The sequence below is a fragment of the Rhamphochromis longiceps genome, linkage group LG17 (assembly GCF_057381845.1).
Source record: "Rhamphochromis longiceps isolate RC_006_pf linkage group LG17, R_longiceps_female_GT1.1, whole genome shotgun sequence".
NCBI classification, from domain to species: domain Eukaryota; kingdom Metazoa; phylum Chordata; class Actinopteri; order Cichliformes; family Cichlidae; genus Rhamphochromis; species Rhamphochromis longiceps.
Genome location: NC_140573.1, coordinates 3875394 through 3900393, shown reverse-complemented (window position 1 = coordinate 3900393; position 25000 = coordinate 3875394). Strand labels below are relative to the sequence as shown.

At 43.8% G+C, this 25000-nt stretch overlaps 2 protein-coding genes across 2 annotated transcripts in view; both read right to left on the bottom strand.

Annotated features, from left to right (window-relative positions):
- Positions 1–421: 421 nt before the first annotated feature.
- LOC146649108 (fish-egg lectin-like) overlaps positions 422–25000 on the bottom strand; it is a 49011-nt gene continuing 24432 nt past the window's right edge. Inside the window, exons 3-6 of the mRNA XM_085386791.1 lie at positions 2499–2735; positions 2195–2412; positions 1986–2110; positions 422–779 (exon numbers count right to left, since the gene is read on the bottom strand). Coding sequence (XP_085242917.1) covers positions 638–779; positions 1986–2110; positions 2195–2412; positions 2499–2735 — 722 coding nt within the window. The 3' untranslated portion in view covers positions 422–637. The remainder of the gene's footprint in view (positions 780–1985; positions 2111–2194; positions 2413–2498; positions 2736–25000) is intronic.
- Positions 16907–19590, bottom strand: LOC146649111 (fish-egg lectin-like). Its single transcript, XM_085386790.1, has 5 exons — positions 19412–19590; positions 18956–19192; positions 18652–18869; positions 18444–18568; positions 16907–17231 (listed from the first exon to the last, which is right to left on the bottom strand). The coding sequence occupies exons 1-5, from the start codon at positions 19563–19565 to the stop codon at positions 17090–17092; spliced, it is 876 nt and encodes a 291-aa protein (XP_085242916.1). The 5' UTR covers positions 19566–19590; the 3' UTR covers positions 16907–17089.

Below are 25000 nucleotides of genomic sequence, written 5' to 3'. Positions count from 1 at the left end.
AAGTACATGAAGAAACTGTAAATGACTTATGGTTCAAACTAGCCTACCATCTATTACTATTAGTTCATCTATAGATTCAGCATCAAAAGTAACAAATTCTTGACTTTGACATAATTATGACATTTACGGGTCAATGTGAAGCACTTCTGTTTGAACTGAGGTGGAAAATGGGTGCAGCTACTCTGCTGTACAGGAGGAGGTGTTGTTGCATTGTGCATCTCCCATAGTGGGATTTATAATAAAAGAACACCAGAGGTCTGGACCCTGTTAAACTGATGAATATATAACACCATCATAATCTCATGTAAGCTTGTCTACTATGTGCAATGATCACAAAGAAAAGAGCCAAAACAGTGACAGGAAAGCCAGTAGCTGTGCTGAATAAAACTTGCAAAAATAAAAAACTGAATCCAAACAGTCTCAGCGAATCAAGAGTTTATGAAAGGATGGCAGGTGAATGATACAGAAGTAAATATCTGACAGCATTCTAGTAGTTATGCATGTTGTTGCTGAATCACTTAAGATGTAATCACAATAAAACAATCAATTATTTTCCCACGTGAATTTTTCATTGTTGACATAATGCTGATCAGTTTTTACATTGTTTTATGCGACAGAAGAGGAAAGACTACAACCACTAGTATAAACATTTCAGGATGATCCCATAGTCAGTCACGACCCACAGATTGCCACGATCATAGCTCACATGGTTGATGCGAGAGGGCATTGGTATTTTGGTCCAGCTCGTGCCTTGTGGAGTGCTGCTGTCGATGCCTTGTCTGTAGAGAGAAGACATTGATACTTAAATCATTGGATCTGTTTTATTTGTGCAATTGAGGGTTTGGCCTCAGCTCCTCGCCATATTATCTATCCTGAGTTAAGAGTTGTAAGTCTCATGGTTGCTCGGTCTGGTGACCCAAATATAATGTTTTTGATTACTTCATGTTCTGTGATTTGGGGGTTTCTCATGGTCTAGTCTGTTGCATTTCTAGCTCCTTTGGTTATTCCTTAGTATTGTTGGTGATTTCTAGACTTTAGATTTTGTTAATGTTCTGTGTTACATCTAGTTATCTAGGTTTCTATGTTCATGTATTTCCTGTTTTACTTTGGTAGTCTCATGTCCTGTGTTAGTTTTCTGTTTTGCTTCCTTCCTGTCTCGTGTGTCAGATTAGGTTAAGCTGTGTCTCTCTTCTGTATTTATTGTGTGTTTTCCTTTGTTCTTTGTCGGGTCGTCTGCATTTCCTCTGCTCTTCTTCACTCCACATTTCCAGGTTTCATGTTTTCTAGTTCAATGTTTCAAGTTTCATGTTCACCTTTTCCCAGTTTAGGTTTTGTTAGTTTCCTTTCTGCCATTTGTTTTATAATATTTGTTGCAGCCCTAAATAAAGGCTTGCTTTCTGTTAACATCCACCTCATTTGTCCGCATTTGGGTCCGCATTCTCTTCTCTCCACGCCGTCTGCCTTAGCAGGCGTGAAAGGAAGAGGTAAATATGTTTAACAGATGTGAAAAATGAGATTTCTATGATTTCTTTTAAGTGAACACCTAAATGTATTATAGAGGAGAGACAGATCATTCAAAGAATCCATAACTGAAATCTGAAAATTCTTAGGTACTGAGTTTCTGAGTTACAGAAACTATGATGATTATAAGTAAACATTACTAGTTTTCTTTTGTAGCATTTGACTGGTGATTCTACACATGAACATTTTATGGCTCAGTGATCATTACAATGAAAGTCGCTTCTAGAAAGATTTAAGCACAAATTGCCTTCGTGAGCAATTTGTTATTCATTTGTGGAGAGGTCATTCTAAGGTTGAAGAGCAAAATAGTGGTTGATCCATTGCATGGATAACAACAGAGGAGTCAAAAACACAATAACCTGATTCAAACAGAGACTGAAAGAGTCAAAGCAAAAAGAAAGAAGAAAGAACAGAAATACTGCCAGGGCTAGTTAAAATGCTTTCAGACTAGATTAAGTGTTTACCTTTGGAAGACTTCTCCTCCTCTATTTACAACAAAGACGCTTCCATCAGTCCCAATTTCAACCATTACTGCAAGACCATCCACTTGTATCCAGCCACTGATGCCACAGGTGCTCGGTGTTACTTTCTGTCATGAAAAGCAAATATGGTGAGATGTCTTGATCATACAAATAACAACACAAATGATCATTAAAATAAAAAAATAATTTACTGTGAAGTAGATGTTTTGACCTGAGTTCACTCCCCAGCATCCATATTTTGAGCTGCAACTGACATACATTAAAAGCCCAGGCAGGGTTGTCCAGCTCAGGGTGCTCTGTTCTCTGTAGGCTGAGGCAATGGTGCTTTTCAGACAGTGGATGGTGGAGGTGGAGGTAACTCCCACCACCTGACCATCACCTCCAGCATCCACCTGCTGTAAACTCTCACCTGAAGACACACAGAGGTACAGATCATTCATTCAAACAGCTGCTACCGCGCACACTCTACTGTCTTAAGTCTGTGATAAAGCTCACCATTCGCAAAAACAAAGCTGCCAGCTACGTATTTGTAGACCCTGTCGTCGAGGTCAACACCCCAGATTCCTGCAGGTCCCACTGAGACATGCTTCAGGGTGAGTGAGCCCATTTTGTACCACTGTGATCCAAGCAGAAAGTATGCATAATTGTTGCTGTCTGTCATCACAACGTTCCCCTGCCCAGCATCAATCTGTACAGCAGGAAACTGTTGTGGACCCTCTGTGCAAGTGCAGCCTGTGAAGAAAAAAGCACAAGTTAACTCAATGCATGATGTATCACTTTTAAGGGAAACTTTTTATTTTGCTCTATTTATTTTACCTTCATTGGCTTCAAGAAATATTGCATTGTCACATTTTAAAATCAGGACTTACCATGACTGACAAACGGGTAACTAAGGACCAACAAGAAGGCTGCAAAAGATTTCATATTGTCTGTGAGTCTGTGTGTTAAAGGAATGAATCTCTGCATCTTTGCTGAGCTACTGCCCTATGATAGGTGGGTTTGTGTTACTTTTATAGCACGCTGAAACATTAGAACTGTGAGTCTGACCTGGTTTTCCAGGCAGTTTTCCAGAGCTAATAAAGGAGGAAATGTTTTAGCATTTACTAGAAACTAAAAATAAGAACTTATAAGTGATAACTTCCTGGAGATTATTTACTAGAATCTACAATGGATTTAAATCGGCTCATGGTGTAGTGATCTGTGCTAAACAGATTATTTTCTTCTTCTATTGTTGCGATATAATCACGTCGTGCTGACAATGACCGTATGAAATGTTATCATTCAACAGTTCCCATTCAAGTGGGTAAAAAAATATCTAATAGAGATCTCTTCTCTGAGATATAAATGTTTTTGTTCGTTCATTTGTCTTTTCAGCCAAACTAACCACGAGGATTCATGTTGGGAAATACAGTGGCTTGCAAAAGTATCGGCCCCCTTGAACTTTTCCACATTTTGTCACATTACAGCCACAAACATGAATCAATTTTAGATTTTCAGATTAGATGGACAGCGTTTGTGAACAGCAGTTTTCAGATCTTGCCAAAGATTCTGGATTGGATTTAGATCTGGACTTTGACTGGGCCATTCCAACACATGGATGTGTTTTGTTTTAAACCATCCTATTGTTGCCCTGGCTTTATGTTTAGAGTCGTTGTCCTGCTGGAAGGTGAACCTCCGCCCCAGTCTCAAGTCTTTTGCAGACTCCAAGAGGTTTTCTTCCAAGATTGCCCTGTATTTGGCTCCATCCATCTTCCCATCAACTCTGACCAGCTTCCCTGTCCCTGCTGAAGAGAAGCACCCCCAGAGCATGATGCTGCCACCACCATATTTGACAGTGGGGATGGTGTGTTCAGAGTGATGTGCAGTGTTAGCTTTCCGCCACACATAGCGTTTTGCATTTTGGCCAAAGTTCCATTTTGGTCTCATCTGACCAGAGCACCTTCTTCCACATGTTTGCTGTGTCCCCCACATGGCTTGTGGCAAACTGCAAACGGGACTTCTTATGGTTCTCTGTTAACAATGGCGTTCTTCTTGCCACTCTTCCATAAAGGCCAACTTTGTGCAGTGCACGACTAATAGTTGTCCTATGGACAGATTCCCCCACCTGAGCTGTAGATCTCTGCAGCTCGTCCAGAGTCACCATGGGCCTCTTGGCTGCATTTCTGATCAGCGCTCTCCTTGTTCGGCCTGTGAGTTTAGGTGGACGGCCTTGTCTTGGTAGGTTTACAGTTGTGCCATACTCCTTCCATGTTTGAATGATTGCTTGAACAGTGCTCCGTGGGATGTTCAAGGCTTGGGAAATCTTTTTGTAGCCTAAGCCTGCTTTAAATTTCTCAATAACTTTATCCCTGACCTGTCTGCTGTGTTCTTTGGACTTAATGGTGTTGTTGTTCCCAATATTCTCTTAGACAACCTCTGAGGCCTTCTTCTTCTTCTTCTTCTGTCAAGTTTAATAGCAGCTTGCATCCAAAACTGTTGCATTACTGCCACCTCCTGGCTGTTAATCGTCCGTCATTCCTGAATCCTCAGATCCTCTTGATGAGACCAGTATTTCTCAAAAAACGAAAAACCACCACTTTCCCTTCACCATGACTCAACTCTTTAACCACTCGTTCAAACGTAAGTTCCCTTCCACCACTCATTTTACCCCACATCACCCTCCTGTGACTTGCATACTTCCTGCAACTAAGGAGTACATGCTCAACCGTCACCCATCACACAACCCAGTCGGATGTTTTCCTATCCTAAAAAGAGTACCATTTAAAAGGCGGTTGCCTGTTCGTATTCTACTGACAACAACCTCCTCCTGTCTCTGCAATCCGCCACTCCTCTTAGCTTCTATTGTGTTTTGCACCCCATATAAATGTCTCCCTTTTGTTTCATTATCCCATGCCATTTGCCAGAAGTTCCTACTTTCTGTCCAAACTACACTTTTCCCTTCAGATTTTGACAGTGGTATCTGTGCATCTATATCGACTCTTTTAACAGCTGCTTTGGCCAACCTATCTGCACTTTCATTACCCAAAATACCCACATGAGCCAGAGTCCACATTATTACTACATGTTTATTTCGGTCAGACAGTCTATGATGAGCAAAAAGAATGTCATACCTAATTTGCTGATGGGTAGTTGTGCTGCCGGTACGTTGGGGTTTTTCCCGGTGGACGAGAGGGTTTGTTCCCTGCGCCTTAGGGTCGGGGAACGGGTCCTAACTGTCATCTGCGCTTATGCGCCGAGTGGCAGTTCAGAGTACCCAGCCTTCTTAGAGTCCCTGGGAGGGGTGCTGGAAGGTGCTCCACCTGGAGACTCTGTTGTCCTGCTGGGAGACTTCAATGCTCACGTGGGTAACGACAGCGAGACCTGGAGGGGCGTGATTGGGAGGAACGGCCTTCCTGATCTGAACCCGAGCGGTGCTTTGTTATTGGACTTCTGTGCTAATCACAGTTTGTCCATAACGAACACCCTGTTCGAACATAAGAGTGTCCATAAGTGCACGTGGCACCAGGACGCTCTAGGCCGTAGGTCGATGATCGATTTTGTAATCGTATCACCAGACCTGCGACCATATGTTCTGGACACTCGGGTAAAGAGAGGGGCTGAGCTGTCAACTGATCACCACCTGGTGGTGAGTTGGATCAGGTGGCGGGGGAGGACACTGGACAGACCTGGTACACCTAAACGCGTAGTGAGGGTGTGCTGGGAACGTCTAGCAGAGGCCCCAGTCCGTGAGATCTTCAACGCACACCTCCGGCAGAGCTTCAACAGCATTCCGAGGGAGACTGGGGACATTGAGTCCGAATGGACCATGTTCAGCGTCTCCATTGCCGAAGCTGCTGCATTGAGCTGCGGCCGCAGGGTGGTTGGTGCCTGCCGTGGTGGTAATCCCCGAACCAAATGGTGGACACCAGAGGTGAAGGGAGCCACCAGGCTGAAGAAGGAGTCCTATCTGGCTTGGTTAGCCTGTGGGACTCCGGAGGCAGCTGACAGGTATCGACAGGCCAAGCGGAATGCGGCTCGGGCAGTGGCTGAAGCAAAAACTCGGGTGTGGGAGGAGTTCGGAGAGGCCATGGAAAAAGACTTTCGGACTGCCTCGAAGAGATTCTGGAAAACCGTCAGGCGTCTCAGGAGGGGAAAGCGGTGCTCTACCTGCACTGTGTATAGTGCTGGTGGAGCGCTGTTGACGTCGACTGAGAAAATTGTCAGGCGGTGGAAGGGATACTTCGAGGACCTCCTTAATCCCACTGACACGTCTTCCGAGGAGGAAGCAGAGTCTGGAGATGAGGGGAATGACCCGCCAATTTCCGGGGGCGAGGTCACTGAGGCAGTTAAACAACTCCTTGGTGGCAGAGCCCCTGGTGTTGACGAGGTCCGCCCCGAGTTCCTGAAGGCTCTGGACGTTTGTAGGGCTGTCCTGGTTGACACGCCTTTGCAATGTCGCGTGGAGATCAGGGGCAGTACCTGTGGACTGGCAGACCGGGGTGGTGGTCCCCATCTTTAAGAAGGGGGACCGGAGGGTGTGTTCCAACTACAGGGGGACCACACTCCTCAGCCTCCCTGGGAAAGTCTATGCCAGGGTGCTGGAAAGGAGAGTTCGTCCGCTAGTCGAACCTCGGATACAGGAGGAACAATGCGGTTTTCGTCCTGGTCGCGGAACACTGGACCAGCTCTTTATCCTCTCGAGGGTACTTGAGGGCGCATGGGAGTTTGCCCAACCAGTCTACATGTGTTTTGTGGACTTGGAGAAGGCATTCGACCGTGTCCCTCGGGGTGTCCTGTGGGAGGTGCTGCGGGAGTATGGGGTGTCTGGCCCATTGCTACGGGCCATTCGATCCCTATACAACCGTTGCAGGAGCTTGGTTCGCATTGCCGACAATAAGTCGGACTCGTTCCCGGTGGGTGATGGGCTCCGCCAGGGCTGCCCTTTGTCTCCGGTTCTGTTCATAATTTTTATGGACGGGATTTCTAGGCGCAGCCAAGTGGCGGAGGGCTTTCGCTTTGGTGGCCTCAGAATCTCATCTCTGATTTTTGCGGATGATGTGGTTCTGTTGGCTTCATCAGGTGAGGGTCTCCAGCTCGCACTGGAACGGTTCGCAGCCGAGTGTGAAGCAGCGGGAATGAGGATCAGCACCTCCAAATCTGAGGCCATGGTTCTCAGCCGGAAAAGGGTGGAGTGCCCTCTCCGGGTCGGGGATGAGTTCCTGCCCCAAGTGGAGGAGTTCAAGTATCTCGGGGTCTTGTTCGCGAGTGATGGGAGAAGGGAGCCGGAGATTGACAGACGGATTGGGGCTGCAGCTGCTGTAATGCGGACGCTGCACCGGTCCGTCGTGGTGAAGAGGGAGTGTAAAAGCGAAGCTCTCAATTTACCGGTCGATCTACGTCCCTACCCTCACCTATGGCCACGAGCTGTGGGTAGTGACCGAAAGAACGAGATCGCGGATACAAGCGGCGGAAATGAGCTTCCTCCGAAGGGTGGCTGGCCTCTCCCTTAGAGATAGGGTGAGAAGTTCGGCCATCCGGGAGGGGCTCAGAGTAGAGCCGCTGCTGCTCCACATCGAAAGGAGTCAGCTGAGGTGGTTCGGGCATCTGACAAGGATGCCCCCTGGGCGCCTCCTGGGTGAGGTGTTCCAGGCATGTCCCACCGGGAGGAGGCCCCGGGGAAGACCCAGGACACGCTGGAGAGATTATATCTCTCGGCTGGCCTGGGAACGCCTTGGTATTCCCCCGGATAAGCTGGAGGAGGTGGCTGGGGAGAGGGAGGTCTGGGCCTCTTTGCTTAGGCTGCTGCCCCCGCGACCCGGCCTCGGATAAGCGGTTGAAGATGGATGGATGGATGGTAGTTGTGTATCCTTGTTCAATACTTAATAACGCCGACAATGAATCACTGCATATCAGTACTTTTGAGACTCTGCTGTCTTCCACCCATTCTAGCGCCAGCAGTATGGCATACAATTCAACTGCATATACACCCAGACGAGTTGATGTTCTTTTTGCAATCTTGAAATTTAACTCCGGAATTACCACTGCTACACTAGTTGCTTCAGTCTTAGGATCTTTTGACCCATCTGTATAAACCTGTAAAAATTCACTGTATTTGCTCTCCAATCTGTTATAAAATCTTTGACAAATATCTGTGGTCAATTTCCGCTTTTTAGTGTCCATTAATTATCGGTCTACGTCAACATATCTCAATGTCCATATGGGTAACCTCTGAGGCCGTCACAGAGCAGCTGTATTTGTACTGACATTAGATTACACACGGGTGTACTCTATTTAGTCATTAGCACTCATCAGGCAACATCTATGGGCAACTGACTGCACTCAGACCAAAGGGGGCTGAATAATTATGCACACCCCACTTTGCAGTTATTTATTTGTAAAAAATGTTTGGAATCATGTATGATTTTCGTTCCACTTCTCACGTGTACACCACTTTGTGTTGGTCTTTCACGTGGAATTCCAATAAAACTGATTCATGTTTGTGGCTGTAATGTGACAAAATGTGGAAAAGTTCAAGGGGGCCAAATACTTTTGCAAGCCGCTGTATATCACCTCCCAGGAGAGCTACCTCTGGACTCTGATATTTTTATTTTCAAGGAGAAAAATGGATTTCAAAAATGCATCCAATGGCTATGTGGTAATAATGTTAGCATGTTGACTGTGTGTCAAGTTCCTTATAGTACAGGGTGGGCCATTTATATGGATACACTGTAATAACATGGGAATGGTTGGTGATATTAAAGTCCTGTTTGTGGCACATTAGAATATGTCAGGGGGCAAACTCCTCAAGATGAGTGGTGACCAGTGTTGGGTAAGTTACTTTAAAATAGTAACTTAGTTACATTACTAGTTACTTCTCTCAAAAGTAACTCAGTTACTTCAAGTTACTCGTTACTTTCAAAGTAACTAGTTACTAGGGAAAGTAACTTTGGTTTTACTCAGAATTCTCTTGTTAACGTGTTGCTTCCATAACTTTGCCAGTCTTCAAGCTTGATTACTTGCCACAAGTGCACTGTGCCACCTACCAATAGAAAGGAAAAGATAATGTGCACATTTCCACGAGAGAAATCCCACACCTGGACCGTCATTGACTGCTGCCATGATTCTAGCCTACGTCACAGCGTCATGTGCGCCTTTTACATCAACACAAAAACTGCAGTCGTGGTGCTTTGATTGTACTCAGAACTCGGAAATTCTGCCTTCTGAATAGGAAGATGTAGGCAACACCAGACTGCAGATGAGCTGCATACAGGGCTGGACTGGGACAGAAAATTGGCCCGGGCATTTTGACTAGAGACCGGCCCACCATTATAGGAAAAATCATAAAGCCTTTGAATGAAAATAAACACTGTGCAGTTTAAAATCTCCAGGTCCAAAACTATACTTAAGAAGTTAGAAGCAGCCCGCTCAGCTTTAAATCAATTACTGACTAAAAGAGCAAAGGCAGCAATTTTCTTTGCTAAGCATAAATTATATGAATCTGGGAATAAACCTGGCCGTCTCTTAGCAAAAATAGCAAAAGGCAGGACAGATACAAACGTTATACAATCACTGTTTGATAATAAACATGTTAAGCATTATAAAACAACGGATATTAATCGAATTATGAAGCAGTTTTATATACACTTATACTCATCAGAGTGTAGTAATACAGATGGGAAGATGCGGGAATTTCTAGAGAAGGTGCCTGTTGTATCGTTATCAGAAAGTCACAGAAAAGAGTTAAATAACCCTGTGACAGAGGAGGAAGTGCGCCTTGCTATTAACTCCCTTAAAGGAGGAAAAGCACCAGGGCCTGATGGTTTCTGCCCAGAGCTTTATAAAAAACTAAGTCACCTTCTTGTAGGACCATTGACTGATATGTTTTTAGATTCTTTTAAGAATAAACAATTGCCCCCAACACTCAGACAGGCTAATATTTTGTTAATTCTAAAGAAAAATAAATCTCCAGATAGGTGTGAATCATACAGACCGATCAGTCTCATCGATGTCGATGCTAAATTACTCTCCAAGCTATTAGTAAGGAGGCTTGAGGGCATTCTCCCACTGCTCATAAACCCTGATCAAACAGGCTTTATCCAAAATCGTTTCTCATCTACAAATATTAGACGACTATTAAATATTATACAATACTCGAATCAGACAAATCATAAAGCCTATGTTATATCTTTAGATGCCGAAAAGGCATTCGACAGAATCGAGTGGACATATCTATTTAATGTATTAGAGAGATTTGGCTTAGGCGAGGGTTTTATTGCATGGATTAAAACTATCTACAAACTTCCAGAAGCTTGTGTCATAACTAATGGTGTACAATCTTCAGCGTTTCCATTGCAAAGAGGTACGAGGCAAGGCTGTCCCCTGTCCCCTCTCCTCTTTGCATTAGCACTTGAACCTCTAGCTGAGGCTATTCGCCAGCACCAAGATGTGCATGGTATAACAGTGGGTGGAACAAATCATAAGATAGCATTGTACGCTGACGATATTTTGCTGTTCTTATCAAAACCAGAACAATCAATACCAGCTATTATGTCCACCATACATGAGTTCAGCTCATTCTATGGTTACAGAATTAATTTTGGGAAATCAGAAGTTATGCCGCTGGGTGATCAGATTAACTCTTTGCCAGATATCTCTAATCCATTTCAATGGTCCCCCAGCGGCTTTTCATACCTTGGGCTAAACATTCCACCAGTTCTTAAAGATTTATGGAAACTGAACTTATCACCCGTTATAATAAAAATTAAAAAAGATTTAGATAGATGGCAAAAACTGCCGCTTTCTCTTATGGGGCATGTGAATTTAATCAAAATGAGTATTCTCCCGCGTTTATTATATCCCCTACAAATGCTACCTTTACTGATCACTCAGAAAGTTTCTTGTGATATAGAAAAAGCCTTTTCAAAATTTATCTGGCGTGGCAAGAAACCTAGATTAAGGATTGGAACTCTACAATTGCCTATAGATAGGGGAGGCTTAGGCTTACCAAATTTAATTTTTTATAATTGGGCATGTCATAGCCGTATCTTATGGGAGTGGCTACATGCTTATCTAAATTCTCACTCTCACCTAGACTCTTGGTCCCACTTTACCTTATTCCCTTTGGAGCTTAGCTGTCTGTGACAAAAAAACAATATTAAAAATGGGGATTAAGAATAACCCAATCATTTATAATACAATAAGGGTCTGGGGGGAAATGCGTAAAAGGTTGGGTAGAGAAGATTGCACTTCATTCTTGACTCCTTTACTGAGAAACAAAGATTTTGTTCCAGGAATGTCTTGTAGCATGTTCGATAAGTGGCACAAAAAGGGATTAAGGGTAATTGGCGATTTGTATCAAAACAACACACTGATGAACTTTGAGCAATTGCAGTCAAATTTTAATATTCCTAGAGACCACTTTTTTGGCTTTCTCCAGGTTCGTAATTTCGTTCATTCTAGAATTCCACAGTCTTCAGAAATAGTTATATATGATGATATTGAGACATTTCTCATTAAGCGAAAAGACAGAACTCATTTTATCTCAGCTTTTTACTCTCTCCTATATAGTCTTAGTAGCAACACACTGAGCGCTATTTATAAATGGGAGAGAGATCTTAATAATCAATATACCGAAGAGGAGTGGAAAGGAGCCATTAACATGAGTAGTTCCACTTTTACTTGTAACCGCTTGCGAGAAACCCAATACAAAATTATACATCGCCTTTATATAGTTCCTAATGTCTTGCATAAGATTGCACCTCATATTTCCCATCTTTGTAGTAAATGTCAAAAAGAAACTGGCACTTTTTTTCATTACTTTTGGGAATGTAAATTAATCAAAAGATTTTGGAGCTTCATATCTCAAGAACTAAGTAATATTTTTAACAACCTGATTCAAAGGGACCCCGGGTACTTTCTTCTTGGCCTGCCCTCAAAACAATTAACATTGAATCACTTGCAGCGCAAATTATGTCACAAACTATTGCTGGTAGCTAGGAAATGTATTCTCATTAATTGGGTCAAGGATAAACCTCCCTCTGTGACGTTGTGGTACAGAGAATTATTTAAAGTTATTCCTTACGAAAGAACTGTTGCTATTTTAGGAGGAAATGAGGGTCTCTTTCTCAATGTTTGGTCCCCTTTGCTTTCTTATTTGCCAAATGATTTATCCCAACTGTTGAAGGGGGGTGGTTGCGATTAAGATGCTCTCAGTCAAATAGGAAGCAAGTGTAAAGGACAATTCATTCTTGGAGTTTATCTTTTTCTCTTTCTATATCTGTGGGTAATTGAGTGAAAATGTGTTTTTTTTGTGTGTCTGTGTGGATGTGGGGGGTTTTTTTGGGGTGGTTTTTTTTTTTCTTTCTTCTGTTTGGTTGTGTTGTTTTATGCTATTCTTGATAAATGAATAAAAATTGTATAAACAAAAAAAAAGAAAATAAACACTGTTGTGACAGTGATGTACACTGTTCTGATGGTATATATGCATCAATCTATCAATCATTTGTTGTAAGATTCAGATAATTATTTTTTAAAAGCTAGACATTTTAAGAAATAAGAATAAGAAAGAAAAGTATTTCTTTGTGCCCCCCTCTCCCTGTTAATGCCCTACATGGCCCCCTGGCAACACTTTGCTAGATCCGCACCTGCACAGTAACAAGCTGTCAGCTACTTAGAAAAGGATCCTGGGGTTATTTGTCTCTCAGAAACAGTTCATAACTTCCCTTCAACTCATTCATGTCACCTAAAAGGTAAACCTGTTTCTCCATCACCTGTTCAGCTCTGATGATTCAGTAAGGACATCTCCTGGTTTCATCTTCATGTTTCCCTCTCACCAGATAACCAAACCATATCATGACTGAAAGAAATCTCCGTCCGTGGATCGGGTTTCCTTCGAGACATGGGCAGCGATAAGCAGAGTTCATCCTTTAACATAAACAAAATTAAAATATTCTCATGCATGATCAATGGTTAATCACGGTACCAGCTGGAGTACCGGGAGCAGTTTGGAAAAACAAGAAGACGCGGAGACTGTTCTAGGTGTCATTCCTAACTGACTCAAAGGTTTATTCTCTGTGCAACAGTATATATAGAGGAAAAAGGTTCGTGTGTCAACAGATTCTCAGTTCAAACCGGTACAGACCAAATAAGGGAACGTCTTCCTGCCTTGTGAGCAAAGAAGTATCCTTTGTGTAGTTTATCAGTTCAGCTACAATTTATGATCATCCCAGCAAAATACACTCCTAGACATAGAATACAGAGTTCTTTCATTAGTGAATTCTGAAACGAACCACCTGGCCTTTAACAAGCTCCTTTCTAAGAGATAAGGAAGGGAGGATGGGAGTAAGGAAGTGGTCTCTGTGGTATTTTCGACCTTGAGGTACCAGCCTGTGATTCTTACACATTAATTCTTGGGTCACAGAGAAAGAGAAAAACAACTAGTAAATGGGCCTTATTGAGTAACAGTTTTCCTGTATAATATCACTATAAAACAATATCCTGTAAATGCTACCATGGTATCAAAATATCACAACAATGACCAGCAGCTTTTTTTGCAGCTGTGGCTCCAGCAAACATCAGCTGATACTAGAAAGTAATATTAAATAAATTCTAACAACAGCTGATCAAGCTTAAACGTGCTGCTGTTGTTTAGCGCGACATCCGCTGGTTTCCTCTTTCGGCGCAAAGTGAGCGATAAACAAACAAGAGAGCCGATCAGCTGATCAGTTTTCATGATTGAAGTAGAAACGGGAGAGGGAGGGGGGAGGATGAGAGAAGAAGAGGCAGCTGTGCAGCGTAAAGACAGAATAACTCCAGCTTTGTGCCTTTTTCATTGTAGCTGAATTACGGGACAAACTGTTCCTTTTCACCTCAATAAGAAACGCGAATACCAGACGGGACGGTTGGCAACTCTAATAACTTATGAACAAAATAAAGTGCAACATCATTAACTTCATAGCACCACCCAGCTGTATAGAAACTCCGTCATGCTAGCTAGCACGCAGTACGGAAAAAGTCAGCACAATGAAAATAAACTCCACCTAAACTTGGTTTATATCTGACCCAGAGAGACTGCAGGTCATAACTTCTTACCTGAAGTTCAGTTCACACTTGGACCGGCGGCCGCCTCGGGTCTCTTTTCCTTCTGCGTCCCCTTTTCCTTTATCCACCTGCTGGCCTCCACCACTTGCTAATGTTACTGAATCTGTGGAAGCTCCGCGATAGCCACCACACGAAGTAACGAGTAACGACCCTATCTAAATCCCAGTAACGACTAACGCGTTCCTGATTTTGGCATAATAACTAGTTACCGTGCTCGTTACCACAATAATAACGTAGTTACTGTAACGCGTTACTTAATAACGCGTTAGTCCCAACACTGGTGGTGACCATGGTGGCCATTTAGAAGTCGGCCATCTTGGATACAACTTTTGTTTTTTCAATAGGAAGAGGGCCATGTGACACATCAAACTTATTGGTAATGTCACAAGAAAAACAATGGTGTGCTTGGTTTCAACGTAACTTTATTCTTTCATGAGTTATTTACAAGTTTCGTGAAACTGGTTCAATGTTGGATTTGCCAAAATGTGGATGCAAGAAAACTGTCACCAATGAAGAAACATCAGTGGCTGTCCTAGCTTCGTTCAGCAAGAGCCCACAGCGTAGCACTCGCTGCATGTCACTGGAGAGTGGCATTAGTCGAACATCCCTTCGGCGGATATTAGCTACTCACAAATGGCACCCTTACAAACTCCAGCTACTGCAGCATCTCAACGAGGATGACCCAGATCGGCCACAGAATTTGCAGAATGGGCAAAACAAAAATTGGAACAGGACCCTCAGTTCACGCAGAAGATTTTGTTCAGTGATGAGGCAAACTTTTATGTGAATGGTGAAGTTAACAAGCAAAACCACCGCTATTGGTCTGACACTAACCCACATTGGATGGATCCCTCCAAGACTGTTGGAACAACAAAAGTGATGGTTTGGTGTGGTATATGGGGTACAACGATAGTGGGTCCATTCTTCATCAATGGAAACCTCAAGGCCACTGGATGTTTGAAATTGCTACATGATGATGTGTTTCCCTCTTTATGCACTGAAGCTGGCACGTTCCCTGAGTTTTTCCAGCAAGATGGTGCACCACCACATTATGGGTGCCAGGTCCGAGCATTCCTAGATAAACAGTTTCCTGGAAAGTGGATTGGTCGTCGTGGGCCAGTTGAATGGCCCCAAGGTCTCCCGATCTGACCCCCTTAGACTTTTATCTTTGGGGTCATCTGAAGGCAATTGTCTATGGTGTGAAGATACGAGATGTGCAGCACCTGAAACTACGGATACTGGATGCCTGTGCTGGCATTTCTCCTGCGGTGTTGCTATCAGTGTGTGAAGAGTGGGAGAAGAGGGTTGCATTGACAATCCAACACAATGGGCAGCACATTGAACACATTTTATAAGTGGTCAGAAACTTGTAAATAAATGGTAAATGGCCTGTATTTGTATAGCGCCTTACTAGTCCCTAAGGACCCCAAAGCGCTTTACACATCCAGTCATCCACCCATTCACACACACACTGGTGATGGCAAGCTACATGTAGCCACAGCCACCCTGGGGCGCACTGACAGAGGCTCATGAAAGAATAAAGTTACGTTGAAACCAAGCACACCATTGTTTTTCTTGTGACATTACCAATAAGTTTGATGTGTCACATGGCCCTCTACCTATTGAAAAAACAAAAGTTGTATCCAAGATGGCCGACTTCTAAATGGCCACCATGGTCACCGCCCATCTTGAGGAGTTTGCCCCCTCACATATACTAATGTGCCACAAACAGGACTTTAATATCACCAACCATTCCCATTTTATTATGGTGTATCCATGTAAATGGCCCACCCTGTATAATTTACTTATGGATGTCCATTCTCGCATATTAAGTGCTACTGTATATGGTGAAAGTTTGTCTAGTAAGACAAAGTGGCATGTTACTTTTTGATCTTTCAGCTGAATCACTTTATCCAGAGAGAAGTTGTTACTTTAACCCTGTAAGGTTTAGTGTATGAGAACTACTCTGACATTTATGTGAGCAGGCCCAGAGTGACAATGAATAGATTAGGATGAGCTCTGGTGCAGGATTTCATGTCTTATAAAAGCAGACCCTGGCCAGTGTTTTCTCACACCCAAGGTGAAATATCTGAACACAAACACAAGTAAAAACCTAATGTGTATGCGAGGCTTCAGGAAACCCCAACAGTGTGGAAGGATAAGGAATAGCTTGGAGATAAAAGTGCAGATGACAGCATGATGGATGAGCATGACTGTGCTTACTTCAAGTCCCATAATCTCAGGTTTATACCGTTACCACGGAGGATATACAATAACAGAACTTTTTACATGTTGCAGAACAGATGTAGCCTCATGTCATTGTGATGTAAAACATGAATAGGAAACATGAGGACATCAGCTTGTAAGCTATAAGTACATGAAGAAACTGTAAATGACTTATGGTTCAAACTAGCCTGCCATCTTTTGCTATTAGTTCATCTATAAATTCAGCATCAAAAGTAACAAATTCTTGACTTTGACATAATTATGACATTTACGGGTCAATGTGAAGCACTTCTGTTTGAACTGAGGTGGAAAATGGGTGCAGCTACTCTGCTGTACAGGAGGAGGTGTTGTTGCATTGTGCATCTCCCATAGTGGGATTTATAATAAAAGAACACCAGAGGTCTGGACCCTGTTAAACTGATGAATATATAACACCATCATAATCTCATGTAAGCTTGTCTACTATGTGCAATGATCACAAAGCAAAGAGCCAAAACAGTGACAGGAAAGCCAGTAGCTGTGCTGAATAAAACTTGCAAAAATAAAAAACTGAATACAAACAGTCTCAGCGAATCAAGAGTTTATGAAAGGATGGCAGGTGAATGATACAGAAGTAAATATCTGACAGCATTCTAGTAGTTATGCATGTTGTTGCTGAATCACTTAAGATGTAATCACAATAAAACAATCAATTATTTTCCCACGTGAATTTTTCATTGTTGACATAATGCTGATCAGTTTTTACATTGTTTTATGCGACAGAAGAGGAAAGACTACAACCACTAGCAAAAACATTTCAGGATGGTCCCATAGTCAGTCACGACCCACAGATTGCCACGATCATAGCTCACATGGCTGATGTGAGAGGGCATTGGTATGTGGGTCCAGCTCGTGCCTTGTGGAGTTTTGCTGTCGATGCCTTGTCTGTAGAGAGAAGACATTGATACTTAAATCATTGGATCTGTTTTATTTGTGCAATTGAGGTTTTGGCCTCAGCTCCTCACCATATTATCTATCCTGAGTTAAGAGTTGTAAGTCTCATGGTTGCTCGGTCTGGTGACCCAAATATAATGTTTTTGATTACTTCATGTTCTGTGATTTGGGGGTTTCTCATGGTCTAGTCTGTTGCATTTCTAGCTCCTTTGGTTATTCCTTAGTATTTTTGGTGATTTCTAGTCTTTAGATTTTGTTAATGTTCTGTGTTACATCTAGTTATCTAGGTTTCTATGTTCGTGTATTTCCTGTTTTACTTTGGTAGTCTCATGTCCTGTGTTAGAGTTTTCTGTTTTGCTTCCTTCCTGTCTCGTGTGTCAGATTAGGTTAAGCTGTGTCTCTCTTCTGTACTTATTGTGTGTTTTCCTTTGTTCTTTGTCGGGTCGTCTGCATTTCCTCTGCTCTTCTTCACTCCACATTTCCAGGTTTCATGTTTTCTAGTTCAATGTTTCAAGTTTCATGTTCACCTTTTCCCAGTTTAGGTTTTGTTAGTTTCCTTTCTGCCATTTGTTTTGTAATATTTGTTGCAGCCCTAAATAAAGGCTTGCTTTCTGTTAACATCCACCTCATTTGTCTGCATTTGGGTCCGCATTCTCTTCTCTCCACGCCGTCTGCCTTAGCAGGCGTGAAAGGAAGAGGTAAATATGTTTAACAGATGTGAAAAATGAGATTTCTATGATTTCTTTTAAGTGAACACCTAAATGTATTATAGAGGAGAGACAGATCATTCAAAGAATCCATAACTGAAATCTGAAAATTCTTAGTTACTGAGTTTCTGAGTTACAGAAACTATGATGATTATAAGTAAACATTACTAGTTTTCTTTTGTAGCATTTGACTGGTGATTCTACACATGAACATTTTATGGCTCAGTGATCATTACAATGAAAATCGCTTCTAGAAAGATTTAAGCACAAATTGCCTTCGTGAGCAATTTGTTATTCATTTGTGGAGAGGTCATTCTAAGGTTGAAGAGCAAAATAGTGGTTGATCCATTGCATGGATAACAACAGAGGAGTCAAAAACACAATAACCTGATTCAAACAGAGACTGAAAGAGTCAAAGCAAAAAGAAAGAAAGAAGAAAGAACAGAAATACTGCCAGGGCTAGTTAAAATGCTTTCAGACTAGATTAAGTGTTTACCTTTGGAAGACAGTTCCTTCTTTAGTTAAGGCAAAGACGCTTCCATCAGTCCCAATTTCAACCTTTACTGCAACACCTTCCACTTGTATCCAGCCACTGATGCCACAGGTGCTCGGTGTTACTCTCTGTCATGAAAAGCAAATATGGTGAGATGTCTTGATCATACAAATAACAACACAAATGATCATTAAAATAAAAAATAATTTACTGTGAAGAAGATGGCTTGACCTGGGGTCACTCCCCAGCATCCATTTTTTGTGCTGCAACTGACATACATTAAACCCCCTGTAATGGTTGTCCAGCTCAGGGTGCTCTGTTTCCTGTAGGCTGAGGCAATGGTGCTTTTCAGACAGTGGATGGTGGAGGTGTCGGTAACTCCCACCACCTGACCATCACCTCCAGCATCCACCTGCTGTAAACTCTCACCTGAAGACACACAGAGGTACAGATCATTCATTCAAACAGCTGCTACTGTGCACACTCTGTTGTGTTAAGTCTGTGATAAAGCTCACCATTCGCAAAAACAAAGCTGCCAGCTACGTATTTGTAGACCCTGTTGTTGAGGTCAACACCCCAGATTCCTGCAGGTCCCACTGAGACATGCTTGAGGTTGAGTGAGCCCATTTTGTACCACTGTGATCCAATCAGAAAGTATGCATAATTATTGCCGTCTGTCATCACAACGTTCCCCTGCCCAGCATCAATCTGTACAGCAGGAAACTGTTGTGGACCCTCCATGCAAGTGCAGCCTGTGAAGAAAAAAGCACAAGTTAACTCAATGCATGATGTATCACTTTTAAAGGGAACTTTTTGTTTTGCTCTATTTATTTTACCTTCATTGGCTTCAATTCAATTCAATTCAATTTTATTTATATAGCGCCAAATCACAACAAAAGTCGCCTCAAGGCGCTTCATAGAATTCAATGAAGGTAAAATGTGCAGTGTCACATTTTAAAATCAGGACTTACCATGACTGACAGACAGGTACCTCAGCACCAACAAGAACACTGCAAAAGATTTCATATTGTCTGTGAGTCCGTTTGCTAAAGGAATGAATCTCTGTATCTTTGTTGAGCTACTGCCCTTTGATACGTGTGTTACTTTTATAGCACGCTGACACATTCGAACTATGAGACTGAACTGGTTTTTCAGAAAGTTCCACATAACTAATAAAGGAGGAAATGTTTTAGCATTTACTGGAAACTAAAGACAAGAACTGATAACTTCCTGGAGTTAATTTACTGAAATCTACAGTAGATTTAAATACCCACGAACCCTTTAAGGCTAATAGATTGCTGTTTTGTTAATAACAGTAAAACAACAGCATATGTTGTTTATATCTGATGCAGCCAAACAATCTACTAAGTACATCCTAACTATCTGCAGTGCTTAATCTGCAGTAGCATGATACTGTAACGGACTGGGTTACAAGTTAGTTGACTGTTGTGTTATCAGTTACTTATGGCATATTTGGACCACACCCGCAGCATGGTGATTTACTGAGTGTCCTTGAATGTGCAGTAGTCTAGAGGCCAGTTGGCCTGTCAATCCGATCAGGCCCTTTCTCAGGGGGGGTTGAAAACGAAGTACCGGGAGTCCGCTGTTCTCGCCGGCTCTAATAATCCTCGACCTCGCTGTCTGCTATGGAGCTGGCGGGTCACAGACGTCTCCGAAAACATCGGAGCGCGTTTGGAAATATATGATATCTTGATAAATCGAGCAGATATTTGAAGTTTACACAGCTACATTCTCGCTTGAAAATAACTTAAAAGTTTATTTTGTGACCCAGAAAGAGTAATATTTAAAAGTTTTTAGCCGCGCTCGTCCGCCATTGCCGCGTTTGAGTTTTGGACGAAATGCATTCTCGGATACCAAGTCCACACAAGTCACCACCGATGCATGCTCGATAAAACGGGCGGAGCGAGAACACAATCGAGACTTTTTCGCATTCTCGGCTTGATGCGTACTTCGAATTGGAACAGTACTTGGTCTCTGACTGATGACGTATCACGAGTACACGAGAACGCAAGTACGCACAAGTACGCATATTGAGAAAGGGCCACAGAGAGTCTGGAGAAGAGTATGTATGTGGTTGGCTGAGAGTGTTCGGGGGACGGGGTTAGAGAATGGGGGTGTGTGTGTGGCGGAAGAGAGGAGAGAGTCGGGGGTTGTTGCTGGAGAGCCCGCTTTTTCCCTGTTGTTTTGGCGTTGGCTACGGCCCACAGTAGCCCGTGTTACTATTCTGAATAAACACCGGTAACCGGAACGCTGATCGTCTGCGTCTTCTGTCGGAGGGACGCTACACTGCTGTCAGAAGTGAAAGTGAAGCTTTCGCCTCCTGAGTTATCTGCGCTCGTGTCGCCCCGACTCACGGCATTGGCTGTGGACGCTGGAGATTTTTGCGGGACTTTGCGGAATGCTTCCGATAAATTACTCCAAGATCAAGCGAGAACCTACATCAGAAGCTCACGGACACGACTACTCCGCCAGGGACCGGGGACAAACGACAGCGGATATGGTGAGAGAAGCCGGCTTTGCATCCTCTCACCGTTCGGGTGGCCGGCAGAGCTCTTTGGGGACTTCTACAGCGGCTGGGGATGTGGAGAAAGACATGCTGACGTATAGAGGCACTGTCCACGCTTCCATGAAGACCCCCAGGTATGATGGCAAGGCTGACTGGGAAGCTTTTCATGCACAATTTGAACTGTTGGCCAGGGCTGGTGGGTGGTCTGCTGAAGAGAAATCCCTGCAGCTAGCTATGTGCCTTACTGGCGATGCCCTGTCTAGCTTGCTGCTTTTGAACCCAGAGGGCAGGGGGGATTATGATGCTTTGGTCGGGGCTCTGAAGAGGCGGCTGCACAGTTCTTGCTCTGCTCTGAGCCTGCTGCGCTCCGAACTGTGCAGCTGCCGCCGCCGCCGACCAGGAGAATCCATTAGGGACCTAGCTAATGACATTGAGGGGCTGGACCCATATCCTCTACCGCGTATAGATGAGACCCTTGACACTGTGGCGGGATCCTCATGGTTCTCCTCCCTAGACCTACGCAGCGGGTACTGGCAGGTACCCCTCGCATCAGATGCCAGACCAAAGATTGCATTTATTACCAGCGGAGGCTTATGGCAATTTAAAGTTCTTCCTTTTGGCCTCTGCAATGCCCCTGCCACGTTTGAGAGACTCATGGATAAGGTGCTCACTGGAATTTCCCGCGGAGAATGTGTGGTGTACCTGGACGACATCTTGGTCCATGGTGCTTCTTTCCACGCTGCCCTTGGGGCCCTCAGACGGGTCCTGGAAAGGGTTTTGGCAGCAGGGCTAAAACTCAACCCAAAGAAATGGTGCTTAATGCGACGTGAGGTTGCATTCCTGGGCCACCGACTGGGGGCCGGGGGGGTCGGCACCATGGATGATAAGATCCAAGCTCTTAAGGACTGGCCCGCCCCAAAATCTGTGCAGTAGTTAAAGAGCTTCCTGGGCTTGGCGTCGTACTACAGACGGTTTGTAAGGGGTTTCTCCTGCATAGCCGCGCCACTGTTCCACCTGCTCCAAAAGGGTGTGACTGTCACGGTCTGGCTGGCAGACCGTGGGGAAGTGGGGAAGGAGGACCCAGGCGCGGAGCTCAAAGTTCAAGCAGTGCGTTTATTTACAAAGTGAAAAACAACGTAGCAATAAATCCCTGTGTTCTCCCAGACTCCCGTGTCGTGTCTCCCCGTGAATATTCCGTGTTTCTGTGCTCTCCGCTCCCGTGTCAGCACCCCCCGGTGCTCGCTGCTCCCGTGTCTTCCACGCTCCTCCTGCAGGAAACAAAAGACGCAGCCGTCAGGACACATACAACTTGCGGGCATACACACACTAACTCGGTAACAGGACGACTAACGTGGAGTCTCATGCAATGATCCCGCGTCGGTGGGAGCTCCAAGACTCTCCTAAGTAGCTCCCCCGACGAGCCCTGATCAGCGGCAGGTGTGTGGCTTCGGGTGTGGCCAGTCCTTCCACAGGGCCACACCCCTCAGGCCTGCAGGTGGCTGAGCTCCATCCTCCAAGCATACCCGCAGACGTACACACACACACACACACACACACACACACACACACACACACACACACACACACACACACACACACACACACACACACATCTACAAGCATGGAGAAGAGCAGCAGCAACACCAAAATACATATAATAATAATAATAATAATAATAATAATAATAATAATAATAATAATAATAATAAATAACTGCTCAGGGATCCTGGGTCGCCCATTCCCAAGACCCTGACAGTGACCTTCCAGTGGACAGCAGGCTGCCAGGTAGCTTTCACCTCACTGCAGGGAGCCCTAGTGGGGGCCCCAGTGCTCTCTCCGCCTGACCCCACTCTGCCCTTTGTCCTTGACACAGATGCCAGCAGTGTCGGATCTGGTGCAGTGCTAGCCCAGGTGACACCCGGCGGGGAGAAAGTGGTGGCATACCATAATCGGGCCTTCAACAAAGCTGAACGCCGCTATTGTGTCACAAGGCGGGAGCTGCTCGCAGTGGTATGTGCCATATGCCACAAATCCGGAGCACGCCACGGCTTCCAGCGGAACTCCTCCTCCAGCTGGGCGATGGCTGCCTCCTGGCGCTCATACAGCTCACTGTCTGCTGGGTCCATGTAATGGTCGGATCGTTCTGTCACAATCTGCCGAGGCAAACTGTGTGGAGTGTGAAGAGTGGACTCAGGTGCAGACATTCTAAAACTCAAACTTAACTGATGATGAGCCATTTATTAAGGCAGACAGAATTGTACAAAATAAAAGGGCAAAAACAATGCAAACTAAGCAATAACCTAAACTGGGTAAGCTAGAAAGGAAACACGAACTATGAAAAACCCTGGCAAACATAAAAACAAACAAAACTCTAAACGTGGAAATTAGGGGTGGGTTTTAATAATCGATTCATCGATTAAAATCAATTCTGGCTTGGATAACGTGATATCGATTCATTAAAATCCTGAATCGATTTTTTAATATAAATGCATTTTGCCCGAAATTCCAGAATCTCAGGTGAAACGTCACAAAATTTTGACAACCACCAAAAAGCTAAAACAGTAAATGAGAGCAGGAACACGGCTTCTGCACGAAGACGTAAACACAAAGCGCCGACCAGCGGATCAGAATCAGTGAAATGTCGCCTTTCTCACCCGACGGCACGGACACGGTCGGGGCTGAAAGCCGACAGCTCGCTGATTAATTTTACATAAATTTTTACATATATTTTTACATATACATACATATATACATATATATATACATATACACATATATATATACATATATATACATATACATATATATACATATATACATATACATATATACATATACATATATATACATATACATATATATATACATACATATATATATACATACATATACATATACATACATATACATATATATATACATACATATATATATATATACATATACATATATATATACATACATATATATATACATACATATACATATATATATACATACATATATATATATATATACATATACATATATATACATATATATATATATATATACATATATATATATATATATATATACACATATACATATATATATACACATATACATATATATATACATATATATATATATATATACATATACATAAAAAAAAAAAACACCCAGCACGCCCCTGCGGGCGGTTTATCCTTCAAGCTCGGGTCCTCTACCAGAGGCCTGGGAGCTTGAGGGTCCTGCGCAGTATCTTAGCTGTTCCCAGGACTGCGCTCTTCTGGACAGAGATCTCCGATGTTGTTCCCGGGATCTGCTGGAGCCACTCGCCTAGCTTGGGAGTCACCGCACCTAGTGCTCCGATTACCACGGGGACCACCGTTACCTTCACCCTCCACATCCTCTCGAGCTCTTCTCTGAGCCCTTGGTATTTCTCCAGCTTCTCGTGTTCCTTCTTCCTGATATTGCTGTCATTCGGAACCGCTACATCGATCACTACGGCCGTCTTCTTCTGTTTATCTACCACCACTATGTCCGGTTGGTTAGCCACCACCATTTTGTCCGTCTGTATCTGGAAGTCCCACAGGATCTTAGCTCGGTCATTCTCCACCACCCTTGGGGGCATCTCCCATTTTGACCTCGGGACTTCCAGGTTATACTCGGCACAGATGTTCCTGTACACTATGCCGGCCACTTGGTTATGGCGTTCCATGTATGCCTTGCCTGCTAGCATCTTGCACCCTGCTGTTATGTGCTGGATTGTCTCTGGGGCATCTTTACACAGCCTGCACCTGGGGTCTTGCCTGGTGTGATAGACCCCAGCCTCTATGGATCTTGTGCTCAGAGCTTGTTCTTGTGCTGCCATGATTAGTGCCTCTGTGCTGTCTTTCAGTCCAGCTTTGTCCAGCCACTGGTAGGATTTCTGGATATCAGCCACCCCCTCTATCTGCCGGTGGTACATACCGTGCAGGGGCCTGTCCTTCCATGATGGTTCCTCGTCTCCCTCCTCTTTCTTGGGTTTCTGCTGCCTGAGGTATTCACT

Coding starts and splice junctions, on each gene's coding strand:
- LOC146649111 (XM_085386790.1), bottom strand. CDS start 19,565: ATGTGTCAGCGTGCTATAAAAGTAACACACGTATCAAAGGGCAGTAGC. Junction 19,193..19,411: donor GTACCTGTCTGTCAGTCATG/GTAAGTCCTGAT, acceptor TTTTCTTCACAG/GCTGCACTTGCATGGAGGGT. Junction 18,870..18,955: donor CAGCTTTGTTTTTGCGAATG/GTGAGCTTTATC, acceptor GTGTGTCTTCAG/GTGAGAGTTTACAGCAGGTG.